At 34.8% G+C, this 18,677-nt stretch overlaps 1 protein-coding gene and 1 pseudogene across 1 annotated transcript; one reads left to right on the plus strand and one right to left on the minus strand.

The window, feature by feature from the left end:
- The first annotated feature begins 5,283 nt into the window (after positions 1-5,283).
- Positions 5,284-7,576, plus strand: LOC121266043 (annotated as a pseudogene).
- Positions 7,577-10,525: 2,949 nt separating this feature from the next.
- On the minus strand, positions 10,526-11,113 carry LOC121265931. Its single transcript, XM_041169588.1, has one exon. It carries the CDS (start codon positions 11,111-11,113, stop codon positions 10,526-10,528), a length of 588 nt encoding a protein of 195 aa, XP_041025522.1.
- Positions 11,114-18,677: the final 7,564 nt, after the last annotated feature.

Consider the following 18,677-nt stretch of genomic DNA (forward strand, 5'->3'; position numbering starts at 1 on the left):
TTGAAGTTGTTTATTGACTGCTGGCTCTATATACTGGTAAGACTAAGTCTTGTATTAACTACTAGTTCCTGTGGATTATGATGTTAGGATCAATCATTATATTTTTAAAAACGAATTGATTCCTTCTCCACCATATGCTGCCCAGGATCAAAGAAAATTCTGCCATTTCCTCTTTATTAAGCTTGCTGAACATATCTTCCACTAGATTCTTGAAGTTGTTGTAATGAGTCTTTGTCTTTTGAATTTTTCTTGAACATTGCCCCAAGATGTCTGCAGCTGAAGAACATTCCCATAATATGTGCTCAATTGTTTCTGGTTCTTTTTAGGGGTGTAAATTTAAGCCAAAAAACCGGTCCGGACCGAACCAGACCGGTTTTGAACCGGTCCGATCCGGAACCAGTTTTTGAATTATGCAAACCGGCCAGAACCGGTCCGGTCCGGTTCTACGATTTTCAGAACCGGACCAGACCGGACCGGTTGGGGAAAAAAAATATAAAAATTAATATTTTATATATAATATATATAATTATATATCATATATGAAATAATTTCATATTATAATTTATAAATTATAACATAAAATGTTAATCTTAACTATGAACATTTGTAATTTGTTTGATTATATATTATTAATATAATTATATATAAGATGATGTTATTATAATTTATAAAATAAATGTTTAATCTTGAAGATAAAAATTTAATTGATCATACGCTTTAAACATAAAATATATATATTAAATTATATTATATATAGTTGTAACACCCTGTATTTTAGTGTATTTTTATTGAAGGATTATTTTTATTAATTCAAAAATTTATTCTCTTATTTTAAAATTGTTGGATTTTTAGTGGGTTTATTTTTATAATTTTTAAAATTTACAAAAATTAAATTTGATATGTTTTATTAATATTTATTATTGTGATGCATTTAAATTGTTCTTTATTTTAAATTAATTGATTGTTGGATTTAATTATTGTATTTTCATTGTATCATTACGTTTAAATTATTTAAATTGAGATGTTGTTTTGAAATCATTTTCGTTGGATCATTTTTGTGAGTCAAGATATGAGGATTGTACCTCATTTCTTTCGCTTCACTTTTCTTTTTCCCCTTTTTCTTTTTCTTTCTTTTCTTTTTCTCCATTTCTTTCTCTTCCTTCTCTCTCCTCGCACGCGAAGTCCCTGCACTCTCCCTGTCCGTCCGTTTTCTTCTCCACCCAGCCTGCCGCCATGAGCCACCTGTGACCGACACCGCCCACCGCCACAAGTTCCCCTCCCGCTGGCCATCATCCCCCACCAATCTCATCCCCTAACTCGCTGCCGTTTCTTCCCACGCACAACACCAAGCCGCGGCGCTCTCTTCATTTCAGCGCCACCGTGCGCCGCTCATGCTCCGCACCGTCTAACCCACCAGCTCCCCCACCCTCCGGCGACCTTACCCCTTCAATCTCAGCCTCCCTTGCGCCGCCGTTAGCCACCACGAGCCCCTCAAAGCTGCGGCGCATCTTCAGCTCCAGCGTCGTCGTCGCGCCACCTCTGGCCACCAACTCTTCACCACTTCATTCTCGACCTCATAGTAACCCAATGGACCCAACCCCAGCTCCGATCCGTCACCAGTGAAGCCTATCTATCTCAATTTCCGATTTGGGTATTTTTGGCCTAAAACCATAATTTGCGTCGCCACCCACGGAAAATCGTCACCACCATTGGCTTCACCGACCTCTTTAGGCCCTACCCTATCATTTTCGGGTCTTGGATTGTCTCCGATGAAAAGTGGGTTTTTGAGACCCACGGCCACAGTGTATTTTATACTGTTACGTTGCTGAGCCGCCACTTCTTGCAGCTTCATGATCCTTCGGAAATTATAATATAGCGCTGTAAGTATTTTTCCAAAGAACTTTCGTGATTTAAATGTATTTTTGCACTAACTCATTTTATCTGTGAACTGGTTGGTTATGCCGGACTGAGTCCGAGGAGTTCGGGGGTCGGATGGATTGTGGACAAAGTTGTTGTGTGTTTAGTTTGCATTGTTGGTTATTGTTATGCCGTTGTTCATGTACATGGCATATTGCACTCATGACCATGTTTGTAAATGAAACTGGGTTTTCGTGTACATACATTAATGTTCATGTGTTTATTGAAAACTGGATTTTCATGTGTTTGTTTGAAAATTGAATTTTCATGTGAAATGATTCTAAGTGTGTTTGAAACGACTAGATCGATTGGTTTGAGAAAAATGAAAAGAGACTGTAGGGATGGTGGTAAGCAGAGATGGTGGTAGAGTCCCGCCTGTGATTCCGGCCTACGGTGCACGCGGTAGGGATGGTGGTAAGCATGGATGGTGGTTGTGTCTCGCCTATGATTCCCGCCTACGGTGTACGAGGTAGGGATGGTGGTAAGCAGGGACGGTGGTAGAGTCCCGCCTGCGATTCCCGCCTACAGTGTCCGATAAATGGTTTGTTTTGTGTGAATCATTTTCTGGGAAAATGACGGACTATATTTTTGGGCCAAAATGGGATTTTGGCGTGTGTTGGAAATAATCATTTTTCTGGAAAAAATGGTATTTTATGGCTAAGTGTATTTTGTCATATGAATACATGTTGGTTGCATTAATATGTTTTTATCCTGAGAGTTGTTTGGTTTATACTTATCTGTGGTACCATTTTATGGTATCTCAGATTTTGATGCAGATGTGGATGACAAACCTTAAGTTTGGCTCCGTTGGCGGAGTGATCTGGGATTACTCCTGTTTATCGAGATTCGCTTTATCAATTATTTATGTATTTGTTTTGTAATATATTCTGGGATGACTGTATAACTTTTAAAAATGATTTGTTTTGAATATTTGTATTTAAAATCTGGTACTTAGTAGACTTATTTATATTATCCGCTGCGATTTTTATTGTGCACTTTTGTATGTTGCACACACTTGAGCACATTTCATTGGGATGCGTGATCCGTGTTGTCATCATCCTGACGTCACGATTCCCTTGTTTTTTTATACGTGGGAGTCGGGGCGTCACAATAGTCTAATATATTATATAGCTATACTAAAATGTAAGTTTATGACTAATACTAATATATAACTATACTAATAGTATAATATTAATACTATTATATAGTATAATATATTATGTAGCTATACTAATATATAAGTTTATAACTAATATTAATTTTTTTACTAAAACATATTTTTTTACTAAAATAGATTTTTTGAAGCAGTTTTTTTTTATTAACAGATTTTTATTTTTTAATGATAAACTTAGATTTTAAAAAATCGAAAACCGGACCGGACCGGACTGAAAACCGGTAAAACCTGAGATACCGGTTTAGGAGGGCAACCAGTGCGTAATTGGTTTTGAAAAATACAAAACCGGTACATACCGGTTCGGTCCTAAATTTTGTCCAAAACCAGACAAGACCGGACCGGTTACACCTCTAGTTCTCTTAGACAAATTGGACATGTCGGGTCTTCCAAAATTCTTTTCCTACATAGATTAGCTTTAGTAGGTAGTATATTAAGGCAAGCTCTCCACATGAAGTTCTTGGCTGCTGGGGTGATTGGTAGCTTTCAAATCTTGGTCCAATCTTCTTGATTCTGAGTAGCTTGTGAGTACTGTTCCTTTTGTCTGTTTTGAATTTCCTCTTGAAGATGATAAGCACTCTTCATTGTGAACAACCCATTACCTGTGCATCTCCACCTTAGTGTATCTTTTCTGTTGCAGTTTATAAGTGGAATCTGGCTTATAAGATCAGCTTCTTTATGAGAAAATGTTGCCTTGATTAAGTTAAGATCCCAGCTCATTGTTTCTTTTTGAATAAGATCCTCAACTTTTGCTTCTGGTCCCAAGATATTCATACTAGTTTGAGGTTTGTATGATGTGGGTAGTGGAAGCCATTGATCTCTCCATATTCTAACTGATTTACCATCTCCAATTCTCCATGAAGTTCCTTCTTGTAGCAGTGGCCTGGCTGAAAGGATACTTCTCCAAATATACGATGGGTTGTTTACCAATTTTGCATTGAAAAAATTGGTATTGGAGAAATATTTGGTTTTTAGTACAGATGCTGCTAAGGAATTAGGATTTTTAAGAATCCTCCAACCTTGCTTTGCTAAGCAAGATTAAAGTTTTCATAGTTTCTAAAACCCAATCCCCCATAAGCTTTGGATCTTCCCATCTGCTGCCAATTAACCCAGTTTATCTTCCTTTCTTGGTTAATCTGTCCCCACCAGTAATCTTTCATCAATTTATTGAGATCTTGTAGCAATCTTTTAGGCAATTTGAAAACTCTTATTGAGTAGGTAGGAATTGCTTGTATAACTGACTTAAGCAAAATCTCCTTACCTGCCTTAGATAAGAATTTTAATTTCCAATTACTGAGTTTGCCTCTGATCTTGTCTAAAATGTTGTTGAATACTTTAATTTTGGACCTACCTATCCTTTTGTTTTTTGTTTTTAAGAATGCTACTATCAGATTATGTCTCTTTTGTCCTCTTATTTTGAACGTTTATATATTTATTTAGTTTTTAATTTATTTATTTTATTTACAAATTAAGAAAGTGATTATTAATATATTAGTGTATTTTTTATTTTTTAAAAATATTAAATAGATATAAATAAATAAATTTTGTACTAGTATTCCCGGCGGTAAAAGCTGGAAGGCACATGACTAGCACTACATTTTTTTTTGCTGCGTTTGGATGTTAAACTGAGTTAAGTTGAGTTGAGTTGAGATGATAAAATATTATTTTTTAATATTATTATTATTTTATGATTTAAAAAAGTTGAATTATTTATTATATTTTGTAATAAAATTTGAAAAAATTGTAATGATGAGTTGAGATGAGTTTAGTAACTAAACAAACTATTCTTTAAACCAATAATCAAAAAAAGGAAAAAACCCACCCATCATTATGTTACATACATGGACTCATTGTACGTATGTAAAAAATGCATACAATTAAGGTAACGTTTAGATAGTAAAAATGTTTTATTTTATTTTATTTTATTATTATAATTTTTTTAAATTATTACATAAAATATAATAAATAATTTAACTTTTTTAAATCTTAAAATAATAATAATAAATAATATTTTATTTAAATTTTATCTCTTCCCAACTCCCTGTACAAAAAAGCAAACTAAGTCTATGGTCATGTTAGAGCTCCTGTATAAATACAGGATCCTGGCCTCGTGTTTTATCTCGCACCAATTATAAAGCGAAAAGCCTACATCTGTTCTGTTCTCTTCTTCACACGAAATCGTTAGTCTTTTAGTCATGGCTTCCTATCATTCTACGGCCAGCTCCTTCGTTTCCACTGCCACTAAATTATGCCTTTTATTTTCACTTCTGGTGGGAATGGTTTCTTCCCAGTTATCCTCTAATTTCTATGCAACATCGTGTCCTAAAGCTCTTTCCACCATTAAATCGGGTGTGAACTCTGCGGTGTCGAGCGAGAAACGCATGGGAGCATCCTTGCTCCGCCTTCATTTTCACGACTGTTTTGTTCGAGTCATCTCTCTCACTTTCTCCTTTTAATTTCCTTTTCTTCATGATCATCAGTGTCTTATATATATCTGCAAATCTACATCTGCATGTGTTTGCATGAGGATATATATATCTATATATATATATATATATATATATATATATATATACCGCGTACGTGTGTGTGTGTGTGTGTCTGTCTGTTTTTGTGAAAGCAGCAAATTGAATTAACATCGATAGGTTAATAATTTCTGGAGATTACCTTACCTTTTCCAACATCGAGTCTTAAATAAAATGCAGCTAGCTAGCTTCGTCATAAATTAATGATGGTACTGCATGCCCATTTTTTGCATTGATTCATTCCTATAAGACAAACATAACAAGAACACAAACAAGAAATAGTATAATTTCATTAATCTGCATGCCCTCAAGAGACGAATCCTGACTCCGCCTTGCACGTCTCTATATTCATTGTACTGTCATGCATTGTTGGTGCATGTAATTAATGTATTTTGGCACTCTTTACTTTGATCCTATCAAGATTTGAACTTCAGTTTCATGTAGCCACACGTTTAAATGAAGTCATGGAAGTTATGGTCCTTGCGATTCCAACAAAAGAATCATTATCAAATTACACTAATATACTGTGGGATCGTGTCAGTCCCGGGCTCAAGTCGCCCACTTTTGGCAGCCTGCTGGCTAACTTTTTCCATGTATAGCGAAAGACATAAAATTCATATGTGTCTAATGGCAAATACATATATAATCATAAAGTTGTTTGGACAAAAGAAATCCACATCATGAATATATTTTGTTTTGTTTTATCATGAACAGAACCCGGAATTTATTTTGCTAATGGAAGTTGTTAGGGGTTAGATGTGTCAGCATTGGTAATTTGGAGTGAAAAGTGTGAAAAAATCTTATTAATTAAAGAATATATAGGAAGTACTACATTTCCCCTTAGATTAATCCTCATATTTTGAAAGCATGCATGTGCATTTGTTAGTGTTGTCAGACAGACATACAGTGGCTAGAATTCCTTGTAGCTAGTAAGCAAAATAATTAACAAGGTTGAATAAAATTAATTAGTTTCTATAACAGGGGTGCGATGCATCAGTACTGTTGAACGGAACAGAGAAAGCAGCGGGCCCCAATCAGTCACTAAGGGGATTTGAAGTAATAGACAGCATCAAATCTGAAGTGGAGAAATTGTGCCCTGGTGTCGTCTCTTGTGCTGATATCTTAGCCGTTTCTGCTAGAGACTCCGTCGTCGCTGTAAGTAGGAAAAAAAAAAAAAAAAAAAAAAAAAAAACCCGAGTTCATGATGTAAACTAGTAAAACTGAATTATAAACTACAACACTTGACACACATGACTATAATAATCTTTGATCTTTTGGCATCGTTTTCCTCATAATATTGAATTGGATTCAGCTTGGTGGGCCTAGTTGGACAGTTCAATTGGGCAGGAGAGACTCCACAACCTCAAGTTCAAGTATTTCTGACATTCCTGGTGCACAATTGGATCTTAGTGGCCTTATCAGTGCATTCTCGAAAAAAGGTTTCACTGCCAAAGAAATGGTGGCTCTCTCAGGTTGGCCGGCTCAAGTTATCCTAATGAATCCTTTAAACCCTCTAAATTTTAACTCAAATATCGAAAAATATGAATACAATTTTACTATAGTTTCTGCACGTAGGATCTCACACAATTGGTCAAGCCAGGTGCAGAGTCTTCCGGACAAGGATTTATAATGAAACCAATAACATAGATTCCTCGTTCGCAACATCGTTGCAATCGAACTGTCCAAGCACGGGAGGTGACAACAACCTTTCCCCTCTTGACGCCACCAGCACAACATCTTTTGACAATGCTTACTTCAAGAATTTGGTGGCCAAAAGGGTCTCTTGCACTCTGACCAACTGCTCTTTGGCGGGGCTTCCACCGACGCTCAAGTTAATGCGTATGTCTCCGACCAGGCAAGCTTCCTAACAGACTTTGCCAATGCAATGGTGAAGATGGGGAACCTTAGCCCACTTACTGGTTCAAGCGGCCAGATCAGGACAGCTTGCAGTAAAGCTAACTAAGTTAGAGGCATTGCAGGGTGCATGGGTTCTTAATTTGAGTGTCATTCTCGATCGTATTAATTTTGGCTGTTTTGTGGTTGGGTGGAATGTTATGACAAGAATAAGAGCATTTTGTATGAACGTTGTTCGTGCTATATATTTTAACTTTATAATGTCAGTTTGAGACCAACATGCAAGTTCGAGGAAATATCGTTGTATAACATGTAAGACTGGTTGAGTGTTGGATTCTAATCTTATTGAGCCTAATTAAAGTTGCAAATAGACCACCAAATTACTTGGAAGCGTCCGAAGGTTATGGGGTTTTTGTGCAGACAACAAAATGTCCCCATTCCTCAATGTCGATGAGATTTAAGGTCTCGTTTGAATTCAAAACCCACTTCAACTCATCTCAATTCATATAATCTAATCATTACAACTTTCTTAAATTTCCACACAAAATATAATAAACAATTCAACTTTTTCAAATCTTAAAATAAATTTTTCAAATTTTCACACAAAATATAATAAATAATTCAATTTTTATTTTACTATTCATAAACTATCTCAATTCATCTTAATTTATTTCTGAATCCAAACCACTCCTAAGTTTTAATGCAATGAATGACAATGTTGTCTTCTACTGCCTCATGTCTTCTCATGGTCGAGCTTTAGAAAGTCCATTTTGATGACAGACTAGACTAATAGCCCAGGATATGTATCTTTTAACCTCAGTGCTGGACTCTGCCATCCTAACTAGCAAAATAAAGTTGGGCTACTTGAATGTTTGCCGCCGGACTGTGGTAGAAAACATGTTGGACCTTATTTTAATGGAGTAAACAGCAGGCCAAGAGCCCGGCCCTATTAAATTCTATTCTCTTTTTCTTCTCTTTTTCAAAAATAAAAAATAAATCAACAATTACTCGTGTATATAATGATAATTAATTACAAAAGGACCCTACGAAACTATTTGAGACCTGTCTAACTGTTTCACTGAATTAGATTGATTTAGGCCCCGTTTCAATTGAGAGTTAATCTCAAAACATCTCATTTTATCTTTTTTTAATCATTATAATTTTTTTAAATTCTCACATAAAATATAATTTATACCGTCTTTTACTTTTCTATTTTTAATTAGCATACTATATATCTTTTGGTTTCATGAAATTCTTAACTATTAATAGCTATCCATAACCAAAAGTAAAACAATGCTCAAAACGATTCATGCAATGGAACCATCAATCTTTAGACACAAGGCGTGCCATGCATGTGCTCCTTCTTTTAATTTTATTCACATGCTACAATATTAGAAATTCATCGAAAAATTTAATAAAATATCACAAATGGTTCAGCTTATAATTGAATAAGATGTCAAACTCATACACCAAAATAGCAAGCTTATTCATGTGTAAAATTCATTATTATTTTTAATACTTAATTATTATAAGCCTAAAAGAAATTATGACAAGCTCTCAAATTGATTTGATGTGGACAAAACCATAACCAAAACATTTTTTTTTTTTTTTTTTGTTTTTGTTTTTGTTTTTGTTTTTGTTTTTTTTATACGATTACATAATTAGGTAGACGAGCCGGCCAACAGATTCGATCCCAACAATGCAAACAGGCAGAATTAAATGTCTTGATGGAAACCTCTACCTATCTTCCCTCTTTGCAATAAATAACCACGGAAAGAATAAGAGTCAAGACGAAGATACGTCCAACCACATTAATTTGTTCTAACATTAATCGTCCAACCAAGTGATCAACATCCTAAACCGGTTTCTTCTCAGCAAATAAGGCCCCATTTAGACAGTTAAAGTATTTCATTCATAATAATTTCATCACTACAACTTTTTTAAATTTCTACATAAAATATAATAAATAATTCAACTTTTTGATCAATTTCTAAAACAATAATAATATTAAAAAATAATATTTTATTTAACTTTTATCTCAACCTAACTCAACTCATTTCATCTCAACTCATTATACAAACGGCACCTAAGTAAATGACATTGATCATGGTTGCGATTATATCAAGGTTTCTTCTCAGAATTCCTCCACAATTGCTTGTGCTTGAGCAAGATAGTAGTGTCCAGCACGTGTAGCACGAGCAAATCTTACTAAGCTTGAGGTCTAGATGTTGGATTTATTAAATGCACTTTGTTCAAAGCTGTAATAAACAACGGGCATTGCAGTACGTACTTTCCGTGCACCGATCTAATTGTGCATGCCTGTGAAGGCATCAGCTCTCATTGATGGATTAGTTTATGTACTGAAATTATTTCCGGGGTACTTACCTAAATCTAATGAAGGACAAAATCATGAATTGCGATCGAATCCTATTTTATATTAAGATCTCGTAGAATTCTCTGCCTCTGGTGTTTCAGTAAATTTCGGAATAGAAATAAATAGGACCTTTAATATTATCAGTATATGCTATAAGACTTACTCGGTGTATTTATATATGATCTCTAAAATCCACCATGTGAGTTCAAATAGAGAACTTATACTTTAAGAGAACAAAAGAAAAAAATTGAAAACAGGAAAAATAATTAGAACAAGGCCGAGGACGAGGTTTGCTCATCGTGGAGATGGAATAGTAGTGCTAGCTCCAGCCTTATGTTCCGAGTATGATATGAAATCATCGTGGTGGGATCTTTCATTTGAGATTTGAACTTATTCCAAATTTGGCCACATTTTGATCAGCTTCATGTATCTTACATTTTCAACCTCGTGAAGAAGAAGGACGAGCTAGCTTTTGTTGATAAATTACATGGCTTTGGTGCATCTTGAAAGACAAAATTGTTATTTTCAGAACAACCACCTATACATTATATATCACCATGCATTTCAGAAAAAGAAGAAGACAATTACCTAAAGCTTAATTAACATGAAAGACGCAGAGAGAATCTATAGGCAGCATGCACCTACATCCCTCTCCTCCCTTTGACAGCAAGGCTTTTTTAATTCTCACATCCGGTAGCTAGCAGCCTCGAAGCGCAGCACCCTACCTATGCCAAAACACAATGTTGAAGTTGGTGAACCAAGGGCGCCTTCTTGATGATCATCATCTTCCCTGGAATCAAAGGATGAACTTTGGCTTAAAAATCGCTTCATTCCATGAAACTTTGCATAAGTAATTGGAGCAGAAAATGATGAATCTGATGGTGACGACCATGTTGATGAGATTGATGCTGAAGAGGGCGACGGGGACACTGTGGTAGTACCCTTTTTAAGACTGATTTTTGGGAATAAAGCATGTAAGAGATTGGATCTTGAGCGGTTCTTGATGGGTTTTTTGCTAGAATTGGAATAATAGGAGGGAGGAGGAGTAAGAGGTGGTACTAGAGTAGTGTGAGAAAAAGTATGTTTAGGAGTTCCAGGCCGAGACTCCCACATGAATGGAACAGCACCGGATACTCCTCCATAATACGGTACCCTGAGAGAAGGGTTAGCCGCAGAGCTCTCTTTGGATAAAAGCCTAGAGAAGAACTTGTCATCTTCCTCAATTTGAAGCTGGGACTTCTGGGGAAGCTCAGAGCTACCAGTACTGTACATTTGAGATTGTTGGGATTTCTTACAAAGAAATAAAGGATATATGCAGATGGGAGATGGGAGATGGGAGACTCTGATCAGCTTGGTTCAGCCTACCATACTTTTGGATTATGAAAAACTATCCCACAATGAAGTCACAGTGTATATATATATATATATATATTAATATAAATATATATATATAATAACTTCCACTAAATGACAAATCTTGATGGATATTTTGATCTCTACTCAATTCGACCATATTTTCCAATGTATTTTACAAATTGATCAATTTCAACCAGAACCCCGGCTGAAATCAATGAGCTAGAAACTATTCCCGAGAAAAGAAAATAAAGAAGGAATTAATATATCACAAGTGGGATTGCCATTAAATTTGATATATATTGATCAAGCTGATTTTTTATCCTTAAGATCATGTGGCTCTGTCTTTTATCTTTTTCATATGCTTGTACGAATCTAGATTCATACACAAAGCTCCACCTTAACAGTGAAAGATAGTCCTCTTATGGGGTCTACCAAAATTTAATAGATTTGTTTATATATAACATATTGCTATACCTCACATGCATCTTGGAGGAACTTAAACGTACCATTCATAACAAACAATATTACTATGGTCATAATAGTGACCGACTGATGCCGATCTGAAAAAACTATCTTACTGCATATATGCAATTGCAGGCTTTAGAAAGAATAAACAAACCCATGGTACTGGTTGTCATGGATGGGTCTGAACAGCATTAAACTAGTGGGGAAGGTGACCTACCGGTGGTCCTCCCCTCTCTATGATGCATGTTCTCGAGATGGCAGTTCCATACGTACGTACGCTCTGAAGTATATGCAGGGTGACCATTCGCATTATATGCACGTGTGTATGGCCACAACCATACACGTGTCTGATATCTAATTCATGTACGTAGAAGCTCCAATAATGTTATTTTCTTCTCCAATTTATTTTATATATAAACCATAATTATAGTAGTTTGAAACTTTGAGGATAAGACAACAGGGTGGCATAAATAATCTAAGCATTCGGCCAATGGCCTTTCATGACTAGTAGAAAAGTCATCATGCATGACGGCCCAGCTCTCGCTCCTTAATCCCATCCAACATGAATCATGCTACCATTAATTGTAATTAAGGAATTGTTCGAGTGTCAAAGGTACTGAGACTTGGACGTACGCCGCATTAATTTATCCTATAATTGTCCCCAAACATCTTCCAATCGATCCACTTTCGATCAGAATCAGAACGTGCTCACATGATGTCGTGGAATCACCAAACCCGCTTGCACATTTTCTTCCTAGCTAGCTTTCTCCCAAGTTGATATCTTCTATATACTGCGATATTTTCAAGGGCATATTATATATATATTTTTTAAGAAGAGAATGCATGGTACCTTTGTTTTATTGATAATTTTCACGTAATGTGGATAATTACCTTATACAAACAGAAACTTGGGGATGACATGATCAAAAATCCCAAAATCAAGTTTCCAAAAAAATTATTAAGTTCCAAAAAAGAAGATACACTACGTACCTAGAATTAACTAGATTAGAAACTAAGAAGTGTGATCTAATTAAAGAATGCCAAAAGAGTAATGTTACATGCAGTCATGGAATGCGCAAGTGCCGTACAGTCGTTTTGAAAAAGAGTAGAATCTACTATTAAAAAAATATTATTATTTTCATGTGAGTCCTATATTTATTTACTTTTTTCAAAGTGATTGTGCGGCACTCACGCACTTACTACTACAACTATCATTTCTCTTTCCTGTAGCTTTAGAAAAAAGGCGAGACTGCCTGCCAAACCTTTGGTTTCTACTTAAACATGTTTTATAGTGAAAGGAAAATAGTTCTTAAGCTGTAAAATATCTTCCCCCAAATCATGATAATGCCAAGGGGTGAGATCTGCTATATATTAAGCCAATTAATCACAAGAAAGGAATTAGATTCAACTAAGAGCTCAGTTTCACTAAGTTGATAACAAAGAGTTAAAACAGATCTCAGAGCGGATAATTCTGGAAATATACTAATAGTACCAAAACTCAGAAAATAGGAGAAACTAACGATAATAGAACAAGCAGAAGTGTGAAATGGAGCTGTATCCCACTAACATTACACGATAGGTGAGTATATTCATTTTAACAGTAGATGGGGCATCGATGTTTAGTGATCACAATCTTGAAGTGACATTTAGGCGTACATGAATTCGAGTGAATGAGAAGTTCAATGATATCTGCAACAACTGCTGTGACCCGCCACAAACATGTTTGTTTACGCAAATTCAGCTTTTGTTGCTTTTGATAAGAAACACTCATGCGTACACAGAAAGAAAGATGGTGAGTTGACTCCTGTCTGGGGCTTAAATATTAACGATTGGCCCATTTTGGAAAAATATATTTTCACTTCAACGTCTGAATATTGGATCACCATGACACAAAGCGAGAGAAGAAAATATACAACCCATCTTGATCCAAAATTAGAAACACAAAGACACTAAACTTCTTAAATATTATTGAATGGTCATGAATAAGTGCTGATATCGAATTTCCTCTTTCATCTAGAGTGAAGAGTATTCAGGTATAGGGAGGTGCATGAATAATTTCCCGGGACTTTTAAAATTATTATACAAGTGACATCTAGAAAAATAATAATCTAGCATTTTTCATTATTAATTAATAATCTTTATTGATTGTTGATGCATTTTTGGGTCCAGGCCAGTACTGCCCAACGATATAAGTGTACAGCCCTCATTAGAGGCTTGAGCGTTGATACGATGCTCTTGTATTCATCCATGAAAGTAAAGAATAGATAAAGGGTATGGAATATAAATGAGAGAGATATATAGATTTACATTATTCGATATAAAATTTATATTCACAGTGTTCAAGGGTAAATTCACTATACTTGGTGATTTGTACCGTCTCTCATGGCCTTATGAATCTCTTAGTATAATAGAGGTTGAAGAAGACCATTTCGCCTTGAGGAAAGGGGTGATCCCTTTGGAGCCCCCTAAGAGGAAGATAAAAGAAGCCTCGCTTGATATTCTCCAAGAAGCCTCCCAAGCCGAAGATAGAAGAAGCCCCCAAGAAGCCGATGGTGTCTGTAGGGAAATCATCCCCATTTTGCGAGGCTTGGGTGACTAATTTCTTGTCAGCCTTATGTCTCTTCACCTTTTTCCTTTTACGTGTCTGACTTAACTTTCTTTACCTTTCACTTCCTTCAGTTTTTGTCTTTTTCTTCTATCTTTGATGATGGTCCTTTTCTAATAGGCTAGTCATGACTCAATATTTGCATTTTTATGTAGTGCAATGTAACAATTATTACGAAGCTTTGTATAAATGTATAAATGATAAATGAGCGGCAACTGTTTCTTTTCTTTTCTGATTTTGATTTGTAATATATATGCGTTTGAATTATGGAGGCCGATTAGCACTCGTGCATGAAAGCAAGATTCAATGCATATAATTACAGAGTTTGATGCAACGTCTTATAAGTACCTAGGGTAATATATAGAGTTTTATGTTAGCAGCTTGTATGTCCAATATAATCATACATGAACAGTATTCATTTACCAAGAAAATCAACAAAATCCATTGCGTTTGTCGGCACCGAAGTTTTAGCCAAGTAAACATGTATTTAAGATATATATAATATATTCATAATATTCTAGAATATGTATGATAATATGATATTCTCTATTATATTTAATTTATTGTGTAAAGTAATTAGTATATTTGATTTATTATAATTTCCTTCTTTCTTAGACCTTATTTATCTATAAATAAGGCCTTTAATTTATTATACAGTTAATTTATAGACAGAAATATAAGTTGTTCTCTCTCAATTTTATGTCAACATATCATTCTTTCAAAATATATATATATATATATATATATAAACATTGTCCCATGAAAATATGCAAGCAAAAGTAAATCAAATTTCGAAACACCTGATCATATATAGTATAAGGTCGCAACGGCATTTTACTTTCTCTTCGAGCGATCCTTGTTTGTATGTATTTCCATGCAACGTACCAATATTGGTCACCTCATGATGTACGCTATGTTAGGCTCAGAGGAGGAAGCCATTGATTTTTCTTTCTTTAACGCACCTCAAATTACTTAAAGAGAAATATATAGAAATTACTCATTTCGAGTGGAGCACCTCCAATATAAGAGAAAGGAATAAGATGATAAGAGAAAGAGAAATAGAATTTACATTCCTTTTTGGATAGATGAACCTTAGAATCCTTGACTCGTACATAAAGAAGATGACATCTACGTAGGCCCAGGCTAATACAACTAAAAGCATACAAGAAAAAAAAAAAACTAAGGGCCCAAGCCCACTAGCTACATTGTAGTCCAAATAACTTGCTAAATCACAATAAAAACAATTGCAAATGGAATTAAACTGGCCTAAATCCATGGTCCAAGCACTTCATTTGCGGACTGTGACACTTTCTTTTCTCAAGCACTTGGGAAGCATCATCAGTGGAGACAATAACTTACTTTCTTAATTAGGAAGCACAAATTCCGAAAAAAAAACAAAACGGAAATAACGGCTTCAAGATACAGCTTAAGTTCTCTTTTACTAAGGTTATCATAAAATAATTATCTTTTTAACTCGTGAAAGAAAACCTTAAATCAAAAACCTCAATTTCGTTCGAAAGTTATTGGTGCAATCCATTGGTCAAATTGCTTTCAACCATATACTATCGATAAGAAAAATTATAGTCATCATCCTTGAACTATACACCTGCTTTTATTTTTTATTTTTTTTTTCTTAACACGTATTTGGTATAGAGATGATGAGTATGAGAACTCTATGGATAAACCTCACAATAAGAATATATACACCGAGTCTAATTGTGTTGAGGCGGTGATTGAAAACTCCAATCCTGCTTCCTTAACATTCTCAAATAGGGGTAAGTGAGTAAAAGTGATTTCTTAGTAAGAAAGAGGACACCGTGAGCTCTCGAAAAGTTAAATGTATAACTAAACTCCTCGCTTATGGCAACAAATAAAGCTTCCAAGCACTTACATAAAATGAGTAAGAAAAGTGTAAAAGTCTTAAATTTGTTGCAAAGATTGAGACGGAGGCGTGTCAATGAGGGTGTGGTAGCGTCACACCTCGGACTCGAGGGTGAAACTTTTTAACCTGAAATCCATAATAATGAGAACTTAAATACAATTAATCCTCCAAAATCAAATGTTTACAAAATCTTTCCAAAGACAACAAGCTAAACACTGGCAACATGTTTTTTTTTTTTTTTGACGTGGACTAATCCACATATACCACCAGGCACTTATTTCACATTTCACTTCTAATTCTGTCAAGTGTCATCTATTCCAACAGTCACAATTATCAAAGTCAACTAAAGAATATAGAGATAAATGAGTGAGTTATCAATAATTTAGTAAACAACAGACTTATACTAGTGTGTAAACAGGAGACAATTAATGCATAATAAAATATTCTGAAAAATAATAGTAGTATTTATGAAGCATTTCATTACAATAATAATGTAGACAAAAGACATTAGGCACAAATATACTAAAATAACATGAAAAATAGAAACAGATATCATGTTTATCCTCGTGGTAAGGTTGTGCATCTATACAACTAGCCAAGTAGAACATAAACTATTTTGTCTCTAAAGTGAGTACACTTAGAAGAAATACCACAATTTTACACTTGTGGTATGGGTGCGTGGCGAGCAGTGCAGTAGGGGTATGAGGGCTTGGTGCATTGGACCTTTGTGGTGCAAGGGCCTGGCGAGAGTGGCTGTTGTGACACGACAATGGAGAGAGAGAGAAAGAGAGAGATGGATGGAACGGCGTGCTAGGTGCAGTGGCTCACGGTGGCCTCTATGTGTGAGAGAAAGGGGGCGATGGAGATGTAAGGGAGAGAGTATTGGGCTTAGAAGAAAGATGGGGTTTTAGGGTAAGTGCTAAAAAGATGTCGTTTTGACTTCATTTTTTCTTTTTTCTTTTTTTTTTTTTTTTTTTGGACAGGGTTTAGAACTAATTTGGGCCTGGCGCTTCTAAACGGGCGGGGTCATGATAGGTAGTCTAAGGTTGGTGAAACAGCAATGTTGAGAACCATATGTAATGACAACAATGTGCTATATATTCAAATAAAAAATTCTATATACAACTGGCCAGGAGAACCGTGGAGTCACCGTATCCTACGTGGCCAAATGAAAACTCTTTTTAAATTTGCTCCTTCAGTTCTAAGACAAAGAAGCTCTTTCCGTCTTCCTCCTTCAGACCAAGATCTCGAGATTTCCACAGAATCGGCTTGCAATGAAAAGTGTTGGTAAAGTTTTTTATCATTTTTTGTCAGAATATATTATCCTGGCTGCTGGACAATGAACAACGAACACCACAGCTGCTACTTCTTCTTCTTGGTCTCTGTCTATCCTGTCTTTTTTTTTTCCACTGGACCCATTTTCAGACTCACCCTCTGCATCATTGGTCTACAATCTTTGGGTATTCTTTTTTAGTTCTTGGTTGAGCTTGCCGACGACTTCTAGAATTATTCTTTGTAATTGATTTGTGATTGAGATACAATGCTCTGTTTGTGTTTTAGAAAATACTCATAACAACGTGCGAAGAAAGAAAAGTCTATAATTTTTCTTTGTAACTGATTTGTGATTATAGACTTGTAATAGTCTATAAATACTATGAAGCCTGTGTGCTGTTGTATCAAGAAATAACTGAAATCGAAAAATGACTCTGTGAGAAGGAAAGTCTCTTTGAGGCATTTTACCAAATACTTCTCTCCCATTTCATACTTTGAGGCATCAGATTGCTTTTTTCTGATTTTGGTTTTTAAGTTTTATTTTTTTATAACATTCTTGACTGCCACGTCAGTCGATTACCTGGCGGTTCCCCACCGTCAGTTGTACATAGCATGGCTGATATTCAAATACCACTCATTTAGAGCATCCTCAATGGATTAGCTAAAAGCTAAATCCAATACATATTTAGCTATTAGAGAGTAAAATATGCTCACAATGGATTAGCTAAATTCCAAATAATTAGAATTTAGCAGCAGTAACTTTCAAAAGTTTTTTTCAAATTTAAAGGTTACTGTATATACATCAAATATATATTTTATCAATTATTTCTCTCTTCCTTTCTTTCTATCACATATTTTTATCACAATTGATATATTAATATGAGTTAGTGATATATTAATTTAATTAGAATATGATTATTAATTAATATATAATAGGTAGAATAGTAAAATATGATAAAATTAAATAAATTAATAATTAAAAAAAATTAAATATTTTTGAAATTATTAGTTACTCATTACTATATAATGAATAAATAGATAATCCTATATGGAGATTCGATGTGAATAACTAAAACCAAATCCATCTTATATAATTTTATTGTTATATAATGAAAAAATAGCTATTCCAATGTAGAGATTTATGTAAATAGAATAGTCAAAAGTCAAATTTCTCTTACATTCATAAAAAAAATCATTTAACTTTGACTAATCCATTGAGGATGCTCTTAAAACGGTTGGTTTGGATGTAATGACAA

This window comes from Juglans microcarpa x Juglans regia, chromosome 5D, assembly GCF_004785595.1.
Source record: "Juglans microcarpa x Juglans regia isolate MS1-56 chromosome 5D, Jm3101_v1.0, whole genome shotgun sequence".
In the NCBI taxonomy this organism is placed as follows: Eukaryota; Viridiplantae; Streptophyta; class Magnoliopsida; order Fagales; family Juglandaceae; genus Juglans; species Juglans microcarpa x Juglans regia.

Bases quoted from the DNA above. Each gene is read 5' to 3' on its own strand.
- LOC121265931 (XM_041169588.1), bottom strand. From the start codon at position 11,113: ATGTACAGTACTGGTAGCTCTGAGCTTCCCCAGAAGTCCCAGCTTCAA.